Source organism: Trachurus trachurus (genome assembly GCF_905171665.1).
Source record: "Trachurus trachurus genome assembly, chromosome: 7".
Classification (NCBI taxonomy): Eukaryota; Metazoa; Chordata; class Actinopteri; order Carangiformes; family Carangidae; genus Trachurus; species Trachurus trachurus.
In genome coordinates, this window is record NC_139901.1 from 21,975,343 (window position 1) to 21,993,892 (window position 18,550).

Sequence of the window (18,550 nt, forward strand, 5' to 3'; positions counted from 1 at the left end):
TGCCTGAAACGCTACAAAGTCGTAAGTTGTGACTTGAAGCTGTAATTTACGATTTCAAAAGCCTGCCTGGAACGCAGCATTAGCGAAAACGACCGGACCACTTACTTCTGCTTTAAGTTGCACACGTCACATTTTGTTTCATTTCATTTCAATTCATGACACAAGTTTGGCTGATTTAATTTCATTAAAAGTTTTAAATTTGCTTTGAAGTAGCTATAAACTATATTTCAGTGATAGATACAGATAAACTTATAGTGTATCAAATCCTACTGTAAAATGAGATAGACACTGTGGCAGGGTCACTTGAACATTCGGAGAATCAGCTGCAGCTTCTTTGGCTTTGCAGAGCTTCATAGTGAGTTTCAGCTCATTGTTAAATGTCTGGCCCTCAACTTGACTCTTTTTGCTCCTACAGCATCATGTTCAGGCTCAACAGACGATAGTTTTTTGTAGATATATAAATACAAGGTTCACTATTGTCAAAGTTTGTGCCTGACTGGAATAAGAATGAAAGATTTTCCCTGTTATGCAATGTATACTGAAATTTGCTCTTAAAAGAGATTTTATCATTATGGATTTTTTTTCTATAGTTCACACAATAAATAATTCTGAATTTAATGTTGGAAAAAGTTGAGAAAGAGATCTGGAATTTGGAGAACATGTGGGGAAATACACTGAATTCTGTTAAACATCCAAATAACCAGTACATTTACCTCAAATTTGTCCTGTGAACGTATCACAATCCCGAGAGAAATCATGTACTTTTTACTACACATTAATTATTTTACAGTTATAGATAGCAAGTTACTTTTCGTTTTAGTTACGTTTTACACCAGGTACAATAATCTTATGAGCACTTAAATTTATCTTTTTATTAGAGTCATAGATCTGAATTGCACTGCTGGTGGAAAGGTACTACTTCAGCAACTTGAATTCCAAGTGTGGAGTTTATCTTGACGGAGGATGCAACAACTTCTAATCGACTTCTTCTCCCTTGTGTGCCATCTTATAAGGTAATTCTTTTTTCAATTGAAATTTGAAATGTGATCTCTTTTGATCATTAAGCTGTGTGATCCTAGTATTTGTGTCCTTCACTGAGGAGCTCAAGAGACTGAAAGACTTGGCTTTAATAGTCAGAGGATAACTTTTAGTAACGGCAGCTTAAAGTGCCTAAATTGTGTGTGGGCCTCTTGTCAATCACACTGACAGTAGCATATAACACCCTAAGCAGCATGGACCCAATGGCCGACAACTTTAAAGATGTTGAAGTATTCCAAATATCTGCAATAATTACTAATGCAAACCAGGGGGAAGGGGTTCACAGCTAAGTCTTGCTGGCCAAGAAGCTTTTCTTTCAGTTCCATCACGTGTGGATAAAAGAACCGTTGAGTGAACAAAAGCAGCCAGACTTTACTGGTTCTTAGGCTGCTTACTGGGGCTCAGGCAGTTAGGAACAGTGGCATTATGATGGAAAAATGCTTCCTTGCCCACACGCTGTGGCTACGAATCTTTGAATTTAGTTTTAAGGGTATGCAGGCTCCATAGTTGGAGGAGGCGCTCAAATACAACAACAGCACCCCATTAACAGTGTATTTAATTCCACTAATGTAAAAAATATAGGAATAATTTACAAGGAAATTAACTTTGCTATAAGCCTTGATTGTGAAGAGTGAACTCTTTTACAATGTTACAAGAACTAGCTACATATCGTAACCACTCATAACAAACATACTAAACTGGCTTAGCTCTAGCAAATTAATTAGCACTAATATTTAATATGTAAGTGAGATTAGGTATTTTAATGCTCACTATTATTAATCACATCAGGATTAATAATATCACAGTTCACATGTCACATCATTGAGGATAAAAAACAACAACCTCCCTGCCAGGTCAGATAACAACTGCTGCCTCTGAGATTATCTGACCTACCAGGAAGTATGAGGCAACAAAATGATGTACATCTGCACAGAAAGCATCTTAACGCCTCCATCTGTGACCTCTAAACAGCAAAAATATTTTCCCACTAATCAAAGTAAAATACAGTAGAGTTCCTTATACTGTAGCTTATGGTCATTTGATATCCTGTCTTTATCCTGTATCCTCATTGATTCCCTGCCACACCCTAATGTATTACACCTGTGTTTTATTACTCTTGCCTCCTTACTGTAGCCTACAGTAAACCTCTGCCTTCATCACTCTACCTTTGATCCCATCGTGTTTCCCCTGTGTCTCCCAGAGCTTCTGGTTTTTGTTATTGAGCTTTACATGGATTCACCTTCCCATTTCTGCTTTGCCTGATTTGTAAGTTTGATTTTCTTTATAATGACATTTATATCAACTTTTTACCACTAAACTTAATTTTTTATCTGTCTGCATTTCGGGTCCTATAAGTTTCTTACACCTGAGAATGTCTTTGCAGTTGAAAGAGGAATATGTCCTGATTTTGGGTGTCTTGTATTAGCTTAGTCTTATTATCATAATAGAAAGCATCTCACTGCTATCATTTGCCAACAGCATTTGATGTACATGTGACTCAACTGATCTTAATGAGAGTATCTCATATCAGGAGACAGACTTATCTGTTATCTGAAGACTAGACAAATGTATCGCTACATATTACATCGTAAATTCCTGCTGACGTCAGCAAAAAAGTAGCCTTCAGCTACCAATGAAAATATAGAGATGTTCAACTTTTTGATTGGTTGCAAACACGTCTAGATACACATCCTACAGATGGCAGACAACTTTATCTATCATCATAGATAGAGAGCATCTTTTACATGATTGTACAGTTCCTCTGTGTCCCTCTGTTGGGTTTAATCTCTAACGGTGAAATTTGGGGGTTTAGCTCAAAAGTTACAACATAGGTCAGTACTTGGTGGAGTAGATGATTAGTCTCATTTGTTATACAGAGTGCATCACTTCTTGGGAAATTAAACTGAATCCCGAAGATTTGAGCAACAGTGTCATCTTGTGGTCATTTGATGTCATTGGCCCAAAGTGCCATCTTTTACAGTATACTGTAGGTATAGTGGGTACAAATTCTTATTAAAGTCTGTAAATGTTAACTCTATCTCTTCTGTGATGAGTCATAACAAGTACAATGTGGGCATGTTTCTTTGCTCGTACCTGTCACTGTGAAACACATTGATGAAAGGAGTCGAGATTGAGATGAATATCAAATCAACTGGTCACACCTCGTATCCACCCTGCAGTGAGACAAAGATGGGAATTAGTTCAAATCTTTTATTGCAGTAAAAAAAAGACAGTGTGAAAATACTAATAAGTCATGACAAAGCCTAAAGCTATTGATTGTGTGGTAATTGGCTAATGGACCTGGTTCTCTCCATTAATCAACTGAAATAAATTAATAAAACATAGCTGTATTTTTTTTTTAAAACATCATACAATACAGAGCTGGTCAGAACAGCAAACAAGTGTGAACGATGCCATGGTCAGTGAGTGACAGAGTCCATCTACAGTCCATTAAAAGAGATACATATGTGAGGCCCAGAAAAAATAAATAAATAAATAAACCTTCTGATTTGAAAAATGACAAATTTACAAGGGGGAGTAGAAGACTTTGATGATTTGATTATATTTCAGTTATCCAAATCCACTGTCATGTGTGCTTTGTCATGAGGTCAACAGTCTGTTCCTTGAAATGGTAGAGGTTAACAAGATTAGGTCAAAACCTAGGTAGGTATAGGTTCAATAAAAGAAATGGCATCATCTATTTACACTCTGGTTTCAGCCCTTTATCTGTTTGCTTTACTCCTGCTCCCTGACCTCAAATACATTTTAATACTGCAACATTCCCAATAAATCAGTTCACAATGTAAATGTAAATATTTTTCAAAGTATGAAATAGTGACCTATTGAAGCCATTTGAAGGGTTAGGGTGAACACTCTGAGAGAAACATAAAAGCTGCCCATGCATGAAGTCTTTACAAGAAAGAAATGAATGTTGCTACCAAGTGCTTCGCAGAAGAAGACACAGTAAAATGAACAGAACATATCAAACAGGATGTACCACATAAAAGAATCATGGAAGGCATGCAGAGGGTGTTGCAAAAGAAAAATAATGCAACAAAAGAAAAACAATGACTGACAACACTGCTGCTAATGTTACCTAAGATGTAAGGGTGGGAGGGGCTTAAAAAGGTTAAACAGAGCAAACATACATAGACGTGTTAGAAATCAAAAGATGAGAACAAGTTTATTAAAACTGGTGCAACAGGTCCATTATCAAACAAAAGAAAGACATGTAGCCAGCTGGATAAAAAGCATGAAGAGGACTGCGTGACTGTGTGAAATATAGAAACCAACTCATCACATGAACTAGGATTTTAAAAAAAAACTCATTTGGTTTATCCAAATGATCCCATTGTAGTGTTTTGAATGAGTCTCTGTGTTGCCTTTATTTAATGATTGTGTCACTGAGCCTTATGCCGCAGCCTCACTGAATTATTTGTTTAAGCAAATAACTGGATCACAACGCATCACATGGAAAAACTGGGATTCAACCCCAATCTCTTTTAGTTCACCAAAATGATGTCATGGTTATGTTTTGAGTTTCTGTGTTGCTTTTCATTTATGACCTTGTCACTGAGCCTCATGCAATGCATTATTTGTTTACAGAGGGGTAGGAGGCACCCAAATTGCCTAAATAAAAACAGAAATTCACAATGAACAGCAATGATATTTACAATAAAGAAAGAAAGCAGTAATATGACTGAAATATTATGTAGTTGTGTACTTGTGAATGTAAGTGAATTTAAATGTCTACGGTGTGTGTGGATCACTGAGTGCAGTGTTGTGACAGCAGCTTGAAGGAAATATTTGTAATATTTATCCTTCATACAATGTGGGTGCAGCAACCTGTGACTAAAGAAGCTGCTCAGTGCTGCCACACCACCACCACCACCGAGTCTAGGGGTCTTCTCTCTTAACAGAGCTGGCCTTCTTGATCAGTCTGTTCAGTCTCTTCTAGTCAGCAATACAGAGATGCAACATGATAATGAATAAACAATAAGAAACGAGCTTGGGAGGCTCCTGTTCTTACTTTGCAGAGTTAGAAGATACAAAAACAGGTAGGCTCTAAGAGGATAGACAAGGTTGCAGAAACCGGTACCTTTTGAAAGGGATAGTTCACCCAAAATTCAAATTTCACTCATTATCTACTCACCCTCATGTCGACTGAGGGTTGGGAGAAGTTTCAGAGTCCTCCGTGCCTTCTCTGAGTTACAGGGGGGCTCCGTGCAGCACTGCATGTCCATATGACGGTTGCGAATGGGGCTCACTTTTCTTCGTCCAAAAAGACACACCAAAAAACATCCAAATACCTCCATAGTGCTCGTCTGTAGCCTAATGTCCCTTTTGTATTGAAGCCCTGACATGAGAAATTGTTCCGAAAAAAATGAAATAAGTCTTTATTTTAAGCTTGTTTGTAGCGGAAGCTCACAGTGTCTCAGTTCACTGCTCTTCCTGTGTCAGTGCAAATCTCACTGCACCGCAATGCACTGACGGTTTTTGGTGTGTCTTTTTGGACGAAGAAAAGTGAGCCCCGTTCGCAACTGTCATATGGACATGCAGTGCTGCACGGAGCCCCCCTGTAACTCCGAGAAGGCACAGATGGCTCTGAAACTTCTCCCAGCCCTTACTCGACATGAGGGTGAGTAGATGAGTGAAATTTGAATTTTGGGTGAACTATTCCTTTAAGGCAGGACACCACACAAATCTAATATTATAACCCAGGTTGTAGAGGGATACCTGTTACCTGTGAAACTAGTGATACTATGGTAACAGGGCTAAAAATGTATGTGTTTTTCTTGGTGTGTTTTCTGATTAGTTTACTAAAATAAAACTGCATTGAAATAGACACACCCAAACATCGTATGACTTGATGTCAAACAAAGACACAGACAATGTTGACCAGTTACAATGCTGCTAATGTTGTCTGTGATGTGAGTGTGGGAGGAGCGTCATTGATTTTAAAGAGCAGACACACACATATCAAAGATTAGAGGAGAGACCAACGCTGGACACACAGTGAGTACAGACAATGATATAACATCAGCACATCAGCTACCATTACTGATAGAAGCACAATACTTGAGTAGGAGGAAGTGTAGTGCTCGGGGCTGAGAGCCACAGACGAGCAGTCGAGGCTGGAAAGGGAAAGTAGTGAAATAGATAACGTTGCTAAGTCATCTTCTGGCTAAGAAATATTTAGAGTGTGTGTGTGTTCAAAATGCTTATGATTACTTGCATAATCGTCAGAGGCCAAAATAGCTAAAATTTGAACATATGACTAACCACACGAACGTATCTTTGATGCCCAGATATCTCAGAAGACAAATTCTATGTCAGATCACTGCTGCTATGGGCTCATAGTAACAGGGTTTAAACAGTAGGCTTGTTTTTCCCAAAGGTTTTCCTCCAGGGTAGCACTCTGGAACAAGGGTGACAAAGGTGTTGTGTAAACACTGATGTTATACTAGGCTGCACAATAAAACAAACACGGGATTATAATCTCTGTAAACTAGGGAAAAATGAAACGTATAACATGTGAGACGGACAATGATCATGGCTCAGACTGGATCAAAAAAGATTAAGAAAACAAATGGCCGCGTTTCCCAGATTTGATCTTTCTTAAGGACGTAAGAGGCTCTTAAGAAGGGTTCGGCTAAGATACGGGTGTTTCCCAGATGCGTTCTTAACTGCCCTCTTAGGAGAACCTTAAGAAGCTTCTTTGGCGTGATGCCAAAGAAGCTTCTTAAGAAGCTCTTAACGGGAGCTGTCCACCACCACAGTACTGAAACTGAATCAATCAATGCCAGGCAAATCGATTATTATATCACACGCCACCTAATACACGCATAAATCACACACAGTGACAAGCGCAGCTGCGATGATTTTTCTGAAATCTTGTTCTATTTACAATAGACCTTTTGCCAGATTACCAGACCAGATTATTAGAGGAGTGACCAGCCTATTACATGTGGCTGAGGCAATAAAGCTGGTCTGTCCTCATAAACTGTGTTAAGCAAACATCATATGACATTATTGTTGGTACAGTATCCTGTATTGTCAGCCATGGCAGAGAAACACTGAAAACGTCCTATGGAAGAAACATCCTCTGACAGCAACAAAATGGCAAAGACAACACTGACTCTGGAGCTGCCACCAGACTACGAGGGATGGGACGAGAAGAAATTGTGTCAGTTCCTGGAAGGATGGCAAAAAACAGTTAAAGGTTGGTTTTTTTTCATTACTGTTACACCTCTTGGCCTTAAGAATTTAGCCAGTTGACAGCTGCTTTAACACAGGACATTCCTTCTGCTTATGTGATGTGGAGAATGAAATATGAATGAATACCAAGATTATGGGACCACTGTTAACTCTTTCCTTCTTTACTCCTTTATACAGAGAAAAATATCACTGTTGCCAGGCTGAAAGATCCAACAGATCCTGAGCCAAAAGGACTGGGTATGAGGTGAGTGTCTCCCCTTGTCGATCCAGACTGTGAAAATTGTAACATTGTAACTACGATGAATAGAAAGAATATTTGTTAAAAAAACAAAACAACAACAACTTTGAAGTGGAAGTACTAAGTGGAAGTGCAACAATGTGCTTATATATCTGACTGATTAACCAACATCACTTCTCCCCTTGTTGCTCTCTGTTTTATTTTTTGTCATTTTGTGACATGGTGACTGAAAATCCTGTGCAGTATCTTCAAGCAACAGATCAAAGTTGAAGGCAAGGTAACATAAAACGCACCTGATCAGACATCATTCACATTCAGAGCTGGTGAAACTTTACAAAAACATACAGACAGGAAGGACGCTCTAAGCTACACGGAGGACAACAGAAATACTGTATATTCAGGGGTGACAAAAAGTGACGATCCAAAGTGGGCCACATTTCTTCAATGTTTGTAGTTTTCAGTAAATATAAAATACAGGGTGATACGGCAACAGGTGTGCCCATGACAGGTACATACTTTTTGTACCAAAGTCTACAGTAGTTCACTGAACTCTCCGGATGACACAATGCAGCTGTTTAAGTAGTTCACTTTTGGACATATAACTGTATGTCTTCAACTTTTTTATTCTATTGTTTCTCCAAGGTGTTTAATGATCCCATCCACGGCCATGTGGAGTTACATCCACTTCTGGTCGAAATCATAAACACACCTCAGTTTGACAGACTGAGACACATCAGACAGCTTGGGGCGGCCTACTATGTTTTCCCTGGAGCCTGCCACAACCGCTTTGAACACTCGATTGGGTATGTCTGTGTGTTTTCAAACAGTTTGAAGTTGATGAGGAGCAATGATTATTTTTCGCATGATACTGATCTTCCACAGATCTTCAGTACGTAACATACATTTGCCCATTTCTTCTATGTTCTTTATGCATTGCTGTATCATAGAGGGCATGAACTACTCTTTTATGTTAAATCCACTCTCAAGACCCTTTTTATTTCTTGTGTGTGCTGTTTATGGTCTAACAGGGTGGCATACTTGGCAGGACAATTTGCACAAGGTTTGAAAACAAAGCAGCCTAAACTCTGCATCACTGACCGAGACGTCCTTTGTGTGGAAATTGCAGGTCTTTGCCATGACCTGGGTGAGTGACACACACTTTTAAATGAATAATAACTTTAACTTAACTTAACTTAAACTTATAACTTTTATATTGTAATTAACACTACATATCAAAAGCAAATGAGAACAGGAAGGTCAGATTTAATTATCAAAAAAGGAAAGTTAGAAGTAAACACCTTCCTCTTCCAGTGGACTATTTCAAATAAAACATGTCAGACAAGATAAACTCACTAATGTCTCAATTCACATGATTATTTTATTGCATAATAGGACATGGCCCGTTTTCACATCTGTTTGATGGAATGTTCATCAACAAAGCACTTCCAGATAAAAAGTGGAAGGTAAGAAACAGTTTCACTATTTCTGTTGTCTGTAAAATATAACCTAAAAAATAAAGGAAAAGTAAAAAACTAAAAAAAAAAAAAAAAATCACAGAGGAGCTACGCTCAAGAACCTAATCAGTGAGATGTAAACGTTAAATAATTAGCATGACATGTTTAGACATGAACATGTCAATGTTAGTTGTGTAGTTGGAAGGGAAACAATGTTACTAATATAATGATGACTTTACAATTACAAGATTCATGTTCTGTTTATTTTGTCATGTTTGAGAAAGTTAAACTCTTTCTATTTTAAAATGTGAACATTCACATTCTTGTACTACATATTAATGAAATGACTTTGCATGTTGCAGCATGAGGAGAATTCTCTAAAGATGTTTGACTACATGGTTGAGAAAAACAACTTGAAGGAAGTGATGAAGCACTACGGCCTGGAGCCAGAAGAAGACATAAAAGTCATCAAGGAGATGATGATTGGAGAACCTCTGCCTACAGCAGAGCAGGTAGCTACTGTAACCTGTCAGTCTTACTGGTGTGAATGTTGTGAAGTCAGTATCACTTTCATCATTGCTACAGTAGTGTTTCGTGTCACTGCTCTGTAGTCTCCACAGTGGCCAAAAAAACGTCAAGGCCTGGACATGTCCTTCCTCTATGAAATTGTGGCCAACAAAACAAATGGCATTGATGTGGACAAGTTTGACTACTTTGCCAGGTGAACTACTGCAGAAATATTCACGTTTTAATGTACAATGATGATCTGTCATTTCCCCTGAACAATTACAACAAACTCTTGACTATTTTTTCATTATGCAGCATTCACTTGGGTGATTTGGATAAATGTTTTTCTCTCCTCTCATATCCTCACTCTCTCAGGGACTGCCACCACCTGGGCATCCAGAACCACTTTGACCATCACCGCTTCTTCCTGTTTGCCAGAGTGTGTGAGGTGGATGGGAAGAGGCACATCTGTGTTAGAGACAAGGTGGTAACATAGGACCTGCTGCATTTCTGCTTCTTTGCTTTTTTAAACTGCTGTTATTAGGGTTGGGTTAGATATTAAGATGAGTGACTAACCTATTGGCAATACTCTGAACAGGAGGTGCACAATCTGTATGAGATGTTCTATGCAAGATGCAGTTTCCACAGAAAAGCCTATCAGCACAAGACGAACAAGCTCATCGAGACCATGTAAGTACCTACGCATGTACCCTGTGTTGTAACTTACATCATTAGCATGGTCTTTTTTCTGATTAAAGTTATTTCCACTTCATCATGGTTTACTCTTTTGTATGGTCTACAGAACAATATTCTCAAAAGTCACAATATGTTGGGTGTGTTTATCCAGGATCACAGATGCCTTCTCAATAGCAGACAAATACATCAAGATTGAGGGCTCAGGGGAGAAGATCTTCCATCTCTCCACAGCCATAGATGACATGGAGGCCTACACCAAACTGACAGGTCAGCAGACATAACTGTGCACTGACAACTCACCTGCCTGAACAATATTATAATACTGGCCCAGAGACACAAAGTACCACCAGCACAGAGAGACAGTTAGCAAGATCTATTGCTTAAGTCTGTGTTTAATAAGTAACTTTCTATAAAATGTAATTTAATGTGGTTTACACCATTGTATGTCACAATGTAACTATTTTACTGTTGAAATACTGAACTGTTCAACTAACCTGTCCTCCACCCTTTGTCACTGGTGTCTTCTGTAGATCGAGTGTTTGAAGAAATACTCTACTCTTCCTCTGATGACCTAAAAGAGGCCAAAAAGATTCTCAACAGGATCATCAGCCGAGACCTCTACAAGTGTGTGGGCAAAATTGTGACCATGAATAAGGACATGACTAAGGTGTGCAATAATGTTTCTGCGTCCGTGTTGCATTAATGTCTATTTTACATGGTGACATGTGACTGTGGAGTGTGAATGAAAACACCGTATTTTCAAATCATATTTTTGAAAATAAATTTAAACACACCCAAATGTTATGCTCAGTCTGTCGTTGAAGTTTTTATTGTACTGTATAATACTTCACCTATCACAGCAGTCGTGCATGCTTGTGTGTGTGTGTGTGTGTGTCTGTCATGATTGTCTTGTTGAGTTTTACCACCCTAATGGCTTAAAACTGCTTTGTGAGGTCACATTAACCTTGACCTTTAATTACCCAAATCTGATCAGTTCATTCTTGAGTCCAGAAGAATCCCCCTTAAAACTAATTAACATGGACAAATTCAGGTAAACATGTTTGTTTTCAAATAGTTTCTCCAATCTTGTTCCTCTTACTTCTTGCCCTCTGTCCTCCTCTCTCAGAGGGTGAAGCAGCAATGGATCGAGAGTAGTGGTCAAATTGGCGAGCTAACAGCAGGGGACTTTGAACTTGTGGTAAGGTTTTAGCTTTAACCAGCTAATTTTTTTATGAAATCGTGTTCTCGTTTTGTTCAACATTTTTTATTTGGAAAATGTTTCTAAATCTCTGTTGTGACATCTATAAAATAAAAGCCATCTCTCACTCTTCTTTTAGGTCACTGCTCTCGATTATGGGAGTGGTGAAAATGACCCCATCAGTAGTCAAGTGCACTTCTACAGCAAGGCTGAACCTGACAAAGCAAAACTAATCCCCAGAGACCAGGTCAGAACTAAAGCAGAGACAATAAAAAAAACGAAACCTTAGCATGAGCTGTTGTGTATATTGCTCCTTTATGAAGCCTCTGCTAAGCTGCTGTTATTCTTTGCAGGTATCCAGGCTTCTCCCAGAGCACTTTTCAGAGGGGTCTGTCAGGGTTTACTTGAAGAAAAATGATGAAGAGAGTCTGAAGGCCGCAAAGGAGCACTTTCGCCAGTGGTGCGCAAATAAGAACTTTGAAATACTTCAGGTAATATCTAGAGCTGTCTGTTAAAAATAGGTTATTACGCACAGGTTAGGTTACAAGCATTAGGATAGGAATATAAGCAGGGAACATGCCATTACATGCTGTGTGTTACATCTCATCTGTATTTGGTTGTTTCATTTCATTTTTGTAAGAAAAGCTATATAACTACATCTTCATGTCAAATTTCTACCATCTAAGACAAATGAAACTGCCCTCAGCTCCAGTGCAGTCTAGTGACCTGCTTCTGTTATCATGTACACAGTTGCCCATAAAGTGGTTTGCCCATTTTGTTTTCAGACACATTCCTCTTTTTTATTCCTATTATAAAGGTTAATTGTGATTTATTTTTCACAGTGGTATATCTGGAAAGGATTTTTGATCAATAGAGTTTTGAGATACATACTGTATAGGCTTACTACACTCGATCAAGAACAAATTACATTGTTACAATCCTTTCATGAGAACAGGTAAAAGAAAAAAAATGTTATTCCAGCTTTATGGGCAACCATGTATTTCACCTCTCACCAGGTAAACTCTGCACTACTCTTATTAATGTCCTTGTCCGTGTTGTTTTTCTTTGCATGCAGGATGGAAAACAGGAAATCAAGGCTCGGCCAAGAAATGAAGATGAAGATATGGAAACAAACAAACACTCTGAAACTCGATAAAAAACAGTTAAGGGTGTAAATGAGGATGAATTATTACACATTGAACCCTGTTTAACATTATACACATATTTACAACATTATTTACATGCTTTGATCTTCATCATTAGCTATTTTAGACTATACGTTCTCCATCTTTAGCTGGATGTGTCACATCTAAAGTAAATCACTCCTGCCCTCATTCAAATCAGTTGTGAAACATCAGTCATTGTCATTTTAACCAAGGCAAGGCATTTCTTATTAACACTGGTGCAACAAGTCCGTTATAAAGCAAAAGACATGTAGCCAGCTGGATAAAAAAAGCATGAAGAGGACTGCAGTGTGAAATATAGAAACCAACTCATCACATGAACTAGGATTAAAAACCTGATCTCATTTGGTTTATCCAATGAGAATGCTACCAAATGGTAGCGTTTTGAATGGGTCTCTGTGTTGCCTTTATTTAATGATTGTGTCACTGAGCCTTATGCCTCACTGAATTATTTGTTTAAGCAAATAACCAGCGCAGAACAGAAGAGTATCCAAGTTGTGTAGGCCTACTTGTAAATTTAAAGGAGCATTATCGCAAATCCAAATTCTTAATTCGGCCACTAGATGGAGCCAGGCGGAGCATATCAGATATAAACAAGTGGGCAGCTGTCAGAGAGAGAAAGAGCAGCCTCGTTTATTCTGAGTGTCAGTTAAAAAAGATTTGATGTATGTAATTTCATTTATTTCATTGTGTTTTATTTGAATGAGAATATTAAAAACTGCAGTACCGCCATCTGGCTGATTTTGGTTTAGCGGCTGGTGTTTTGTCAATGTTGAGTAAAACTTTATATACTTTAGATAGCACATTTTGCCAGCATCCAGTGATGAACAGCCACTTCAGCATACATCTTGTTCGAGTTGCATCGTCGGTATGTGTTTATATGTGAATTTACTAGCATGTGCTGAGGTCTTAAGTGGCCAAATATTACATTGTATGCTTATTAGTGATGTGTTTCAAGTGTATTTCCCTTTAGTTACTATTTCTGTTAACCATGCTAGGTTTTGGTTTAGGTTTGGCGCACAGATGTAGAATTGTTTATGATTTATGTATCTGCAGAAATGTAATATTCATGATTCTATTCTTTTGTTTATTTTCCTTTTAGTTTCACACTTTACTTCAACAATAAACCTGGCACAAAAATGATTTGTTTGGAGTGGAGCGTTTAGCTGCCTGTCAATAAATGCATGGGGTGCATTGAGGACAGAATAATAGTGTGTGTGAGAGAGATACTTGATGAAACAACAAAATGCATGTTTCTGCTTTATTTTCATCAAGATAAATAGGTCATCAACAGATATTTTGGATCATAGTTTTCTTTCACTGAGGAAATTGCTACTTGCACCACATATGATAATTTGGCATTGTTGCGTCAACAAGCTTTTGCTGGGTTAGGGTTTGATGCTGTTACCTGTGATGAGTGTGGGTGGAGCTTTATTGAATTAAAAGAGCAAACACATAATGAAATAACATGAGGTAACATTGCAGATGGAAGCTTAACTATGTGTGGTTGTAGGGTGTTTCCTAATAATAGCAGTGAAGTTGTCATCTTCTGACCAAGAAATATTTAGGGTGGTGGAGTGTGTGATTCCCCAAGTACATGAAGTTGACTTGACTTGATGCAGCCAATTGAACAGGTGCATCCAGTCAATTCAACTCTTGTTGTTAAGGGCTTTTAGCATGACTTCAGTTACCCAAAAATGGTATTGGAGGCAAAATTGTACGATCTAATTAAATGGAAATACTCCGAAAATGAGTGTGCCATTAAAATTGGAAAGAAAAAAACAGATCTCTTCAAGCAGTGTCGCAGGATCCATCAAGGCTGTAATATAACACTTTTCACGAATTATCAAAATTACTTGAAAACCCCCCAACCCCAGGGCTTGACTTAGAGGGGAAATAAGTCAAATGTCTGTTTTTATCACAAACAAAACAAGGAATCCAAGAATATCTGGACATACTCCATGGTTATTGTGTAAATTAAAATAAAAAACAAACCAAAGTAAACCTAGATAAACTGAAATTGTAATATTTCAAAAGAAAGCAAGATCACAATCTAAAACAATTCACTTTGGGAGAGACAACACTGAGTCACACAATGGAATACACCTACCTTGGCCTTACTATCACTGCTTCTGGATGTTTTGTTAAAGCTGTGAATGCACTGGCAGATAAAGCCTGTAGCATATTACAGCATACGAAAAGTCCTATTCAAATTAAACCGCCCAATCAAGATCTGGCTTAAGATCTTCCAAAGTATTATAGAACCAATCCTCCTATATGGAAGTGAAGTTTGGGGCCCGTTAATTAAACAAGAGCACTGGGACTCAAACCCTGTTGAAAAAGTGGCATCTTGAACTTAGAGAAGAATTATTTACCAAATTTAAAGAAAAAATCCCTGGAGTTATTGCTTCAGAAATCATTTGTTGGGTTAGGGTTTTGAGACAGATGATGTACAATATTTTGGACCAGGCTCTAAGAGGATAGACAAGGTTGTAGAAACCAGTAACCTACTGAGATGGACTCTCACTTTTTAAGGTAAGACCCCACCCCAATCTAATATTATACAACCCATGTTATAGTCATGGAATACCTCTCGCCTGGTGTTTGAAACTTGTGATGCTATAAAAGTAACAGTTCTAAATCATTATCTATGTTGTTTTATAAAACACTTTGCTTTGATAGCTTTCCCATACTGCTGTGACGCATCAAAATTGCTTTGATCAGAACAAAGCCAAACATTGTTATGACTCAACCTGAAGTCAAACAAGGACACAGACAGGTTTTAATGACTCTTGTCCATTAAAATAAAGGCTTTTAATTTTTCCAAGCCAAGTGCCTGGAGTTTCATCTTTTACGCCTTAAGGACACAGACAATGTTGACCAGTTACAATGCTGCTGATGTTACCTGTGATGGGTGTGGGTGGAGCTTTATTGAATTAAAAGAGCAAACACACAATGAAATAACATCAGGTAACATTACTGATGGAAGCATAACTGTGTGTGGTTGTAGGGTGTTTCCTAAAGTGAAGTTGTCATCTTATGACCAAGAAATATTTAGGGTGGTAGAGTGTGTGATTCCACAGGTACAGTACATGAAGGTGACTTGTGTTGATGCAGCCAATTGAACAGGTGTGTATGCGCCATTAAAATAAAAAAATTGAATATCATTGTGGGATTACTTGCAAAATTGTCACAGACATCACCATTATTAAGAGCTGGCCCCCAGCACCAGCATAGCATATTGTATCACTCTTATTGCTACAGCAGCCAGTCTTTCATGTCACTGCTGCTCTATCATCTCCACAGTGGCCGTATGAAGGTCGAGGCAAGGACAAGTCCTTCCTCTTTGAAATTGTGGCCAACAAAACAAATAGCATTGATGTGGACAAGTTTGACTACTTTGCCAGGTGAACTACTGTAGAATTGTTCACTTTATATTTTTCACTGAACAGTTACAACACACTCTTGACTATTTTTGATATTATGCAGCATTCATTTGGGTGATTTGGTAAACTCACCATGATGAACATTCTTCTCTCCTCTCATATCTTCACTCTCTCAGGGACTGCCACCACCTGGGCATCCAGAACCACTTTGACCATCACTCCTTCTTCCTGTTTGCCAGAGTGTGTGAGGTGGAGGGAAAGAAGCTAAATATGTGTGTATGTGTTAGAGACAAGGTGGTAACAGAGTTACTGCTGCATTTCTTCTTCTTTACTTTCTTAAACTGCTGGAATTCTCTTCCACATGAACTATGGTCCGCTACAACAGTGTCCTCTTTTAAAAGCAAACTAAAAACATATATTTTTTCGCAAGCTTTCAGAATCCATGTACCCTTCGTTCTTTAGTTTTTCAGTTTTTCAGTTTGAAACGAAAAAAGAACAAAGGGTACACAGATTCATGACAAAGCCTGTAAAATAAAACTTCACATATTGAGGAAGGCATTGATTGGGTGATAATGGACAATTGGAAACCTGGTCTAATCATTAACAAATAAATGACTAACTGTACAATACAGAACTGGTCAGAACAGCAAACAAGAGTGAATGATGCCAGCCACTTAAGCCACAAAATCAGGATCATGTTATTTTACCTCTATTGTGAGAGACAATCCATATAGTTCATTAAAAAATTGTCCATTACAAAGCACACATGTCCATTGTTTTGTGTGCTTTGATAGAGATAGAGAAAACACTATTCATCCCTGAAGGGCAATTCAGTTTCTACAGTAGACTACACCATCATAGAGCTATTAAAACGTTATTTATCCCCGAAGGGCAATTCAGTTTCTACAATAGGCTACACCGTCATAGAGCTATTCATACAACATAAATTCATAAAAACATACATGGAGATGTCAAAATGTCATAAATACAGAAATAAATAAAACAGAACACACTACACTATATAGGCTTAATATTATACACTATTATAAGAGCATATTAAGCCTGTTAACTTTGAAGCCATTTGAGGGGATTAAAGTGATCACTCTGAGAGCAACTTAAAAGGTGCTCATGCACGGATTCAGCATACAAAAGTGTATCCACAGTGGCATGGCCCAACCTCTTGCCTTCGGAGCAATACTGATGACTCTAAAGGGGCTGCACGGTATGAATAATAATAATAATGATCATAACAACAAACTTGTACCAAGACATGTAGACATGTACCAAGTGATTCGCATGAGAAGATACACAGTAAAATGAACAGGAACATATTATCTACAATAACAGGATGTATACCAAGGACTACTGTGGGATAAAAAGCATGTAGAGGATTGCAGTGTGAAATATAGAAACTTACTCATCACATGGGAGAACTGGTTTATCCAAATTATGTTGTGTTTGTGTTTTGAATGAGTGTTGCTTTGCTTTCGTGACTAGGTCTCATACTGTACCTTAATGAAATATTTGTTTAAGCAAATGAACAGCATAGAGCAGAGGAGGCACCAAAAGCTAATATGTAAACTAGACAGTTCCACGGGACAGAAGGACTGCTCCGCAAGGACCGGGTGTTGTCTCCATTGTGAATTTAAATGTCTAAGGTGTGTGTGGACTTCCAAGTGCAGTGTTTGACAGCAGCTTGAAGGAAATGTTTGTAATATCTCTCCTTCACACAATGTGGGTGCAGCAACCTGAGACTTATACCCCTTTCCCACTGGCCAAAAAACCAGTTTAAACCCGCTAACAATCGGCTTTTGGTGGCAGTGGGAAAGGCGCACCGAGCTCGGCAAGCGACGCGGGTTAAAATCGCCTTTAATCGGCTCGGCTCCGAACGGCTTGCAGTGGGAACGCCAGACCCGCGTCAACCCGCTAATTTACGTGATGACACTGAACGTTACGTGACGCTACGTCATCGCGCCGGTCGCGTCTCATATCACGTACCAAAACAAAGCTCTGCTCTCATCCGAGACTGGGATCAAAAGATCAGAGAACACTGACCAAAAACGATAGAAGAAAAGAAAAGAAAAGAAGCGACAGTCTGTTTAAAGCAGAAGTGAGTGATATATTTGTGTTAATATAAGTCTTAAATAGTTATATCTTCCGACAGCAATCACTTACATAGAGTGTTTGGACTGAATCACGGGTCTGTCAGTCACTCTGCTCTGCTCTGAGCCGAAGAGAAAACATTTATCGTATCCTACAGTTTTTATCCAATGAGGAGAGAGAACGGCATGCAGGGCTGTGTGTGCAGCCAAGGAACGCCGTGAATGTGGTGACGTAGCGACGAGGACTGTTATGGTGCGTTCAAGGAAACTCGTATTTTTCCGACCGTGAAGTGGTACCAGTTCGATCTGGTACGAGTTCACCGGTCGGAAGTTACGAGTGGCCGTTATAGTGACTTTCACCGATAAAACAGGTCGGAAAAACACGAGTGGGTTGCCTGGAACGCTACAAAGTCGTAAGTTGTGACTTGAAGCTGTAATTTATGATTTCAAAAGCCTGCCTGGAACGCAGCATTAGCGAAAACGACCGGATCACTCACTTCTGCTTTAACTGACGTGTTGTGCCGCGGA

General features: G+C 38.6%; 1 protein-coding gene across 1 annotated transcript; it reads left to right on the top strand.

Annotated features, from left to right (window-relative positions):
• Window positions 1-7,158: 7,158 nt before the first annotated feature.
• LOC310988108 (deoxynucleoside triphosphate triphosphohydrolase SAMHD1-like) lies at window positions 7,159-16,720 on the top strand (the record flags this gene model as incomplete). The annotated part of the gene is made up of 18 exons (XM_083974622.1): window positions 7,159-7,261; window positions 7,435-7,501; window positions 7,739-7,772; window positions 8,138-8,298; window positions 8,524-8,639; window positions 8,888-8,958; window positions 9,312-9,461; window positions 9,561-9,670; window positions 9,832-9,940; window positions 10,055-10,146; window positions 10,304-10,419; window positions 10,683-10,819; window positions 11,279-11,350; window positions 11,490-11,597; window positions 11,704-11,841; window positions 15,841-15,941; window positions 16,097-16,160; window positions 16,715-16,720. 18 exons carry the CDS (start codon window positions 7,159-7,161, stop codon window positions 16,718-16,720), a joined length of 1,755 nt encoding a protein of 584 aa, XP_083830748.1.
• Window positions 16,721-18,550: the final 1,830 nt, after the last annotated feature.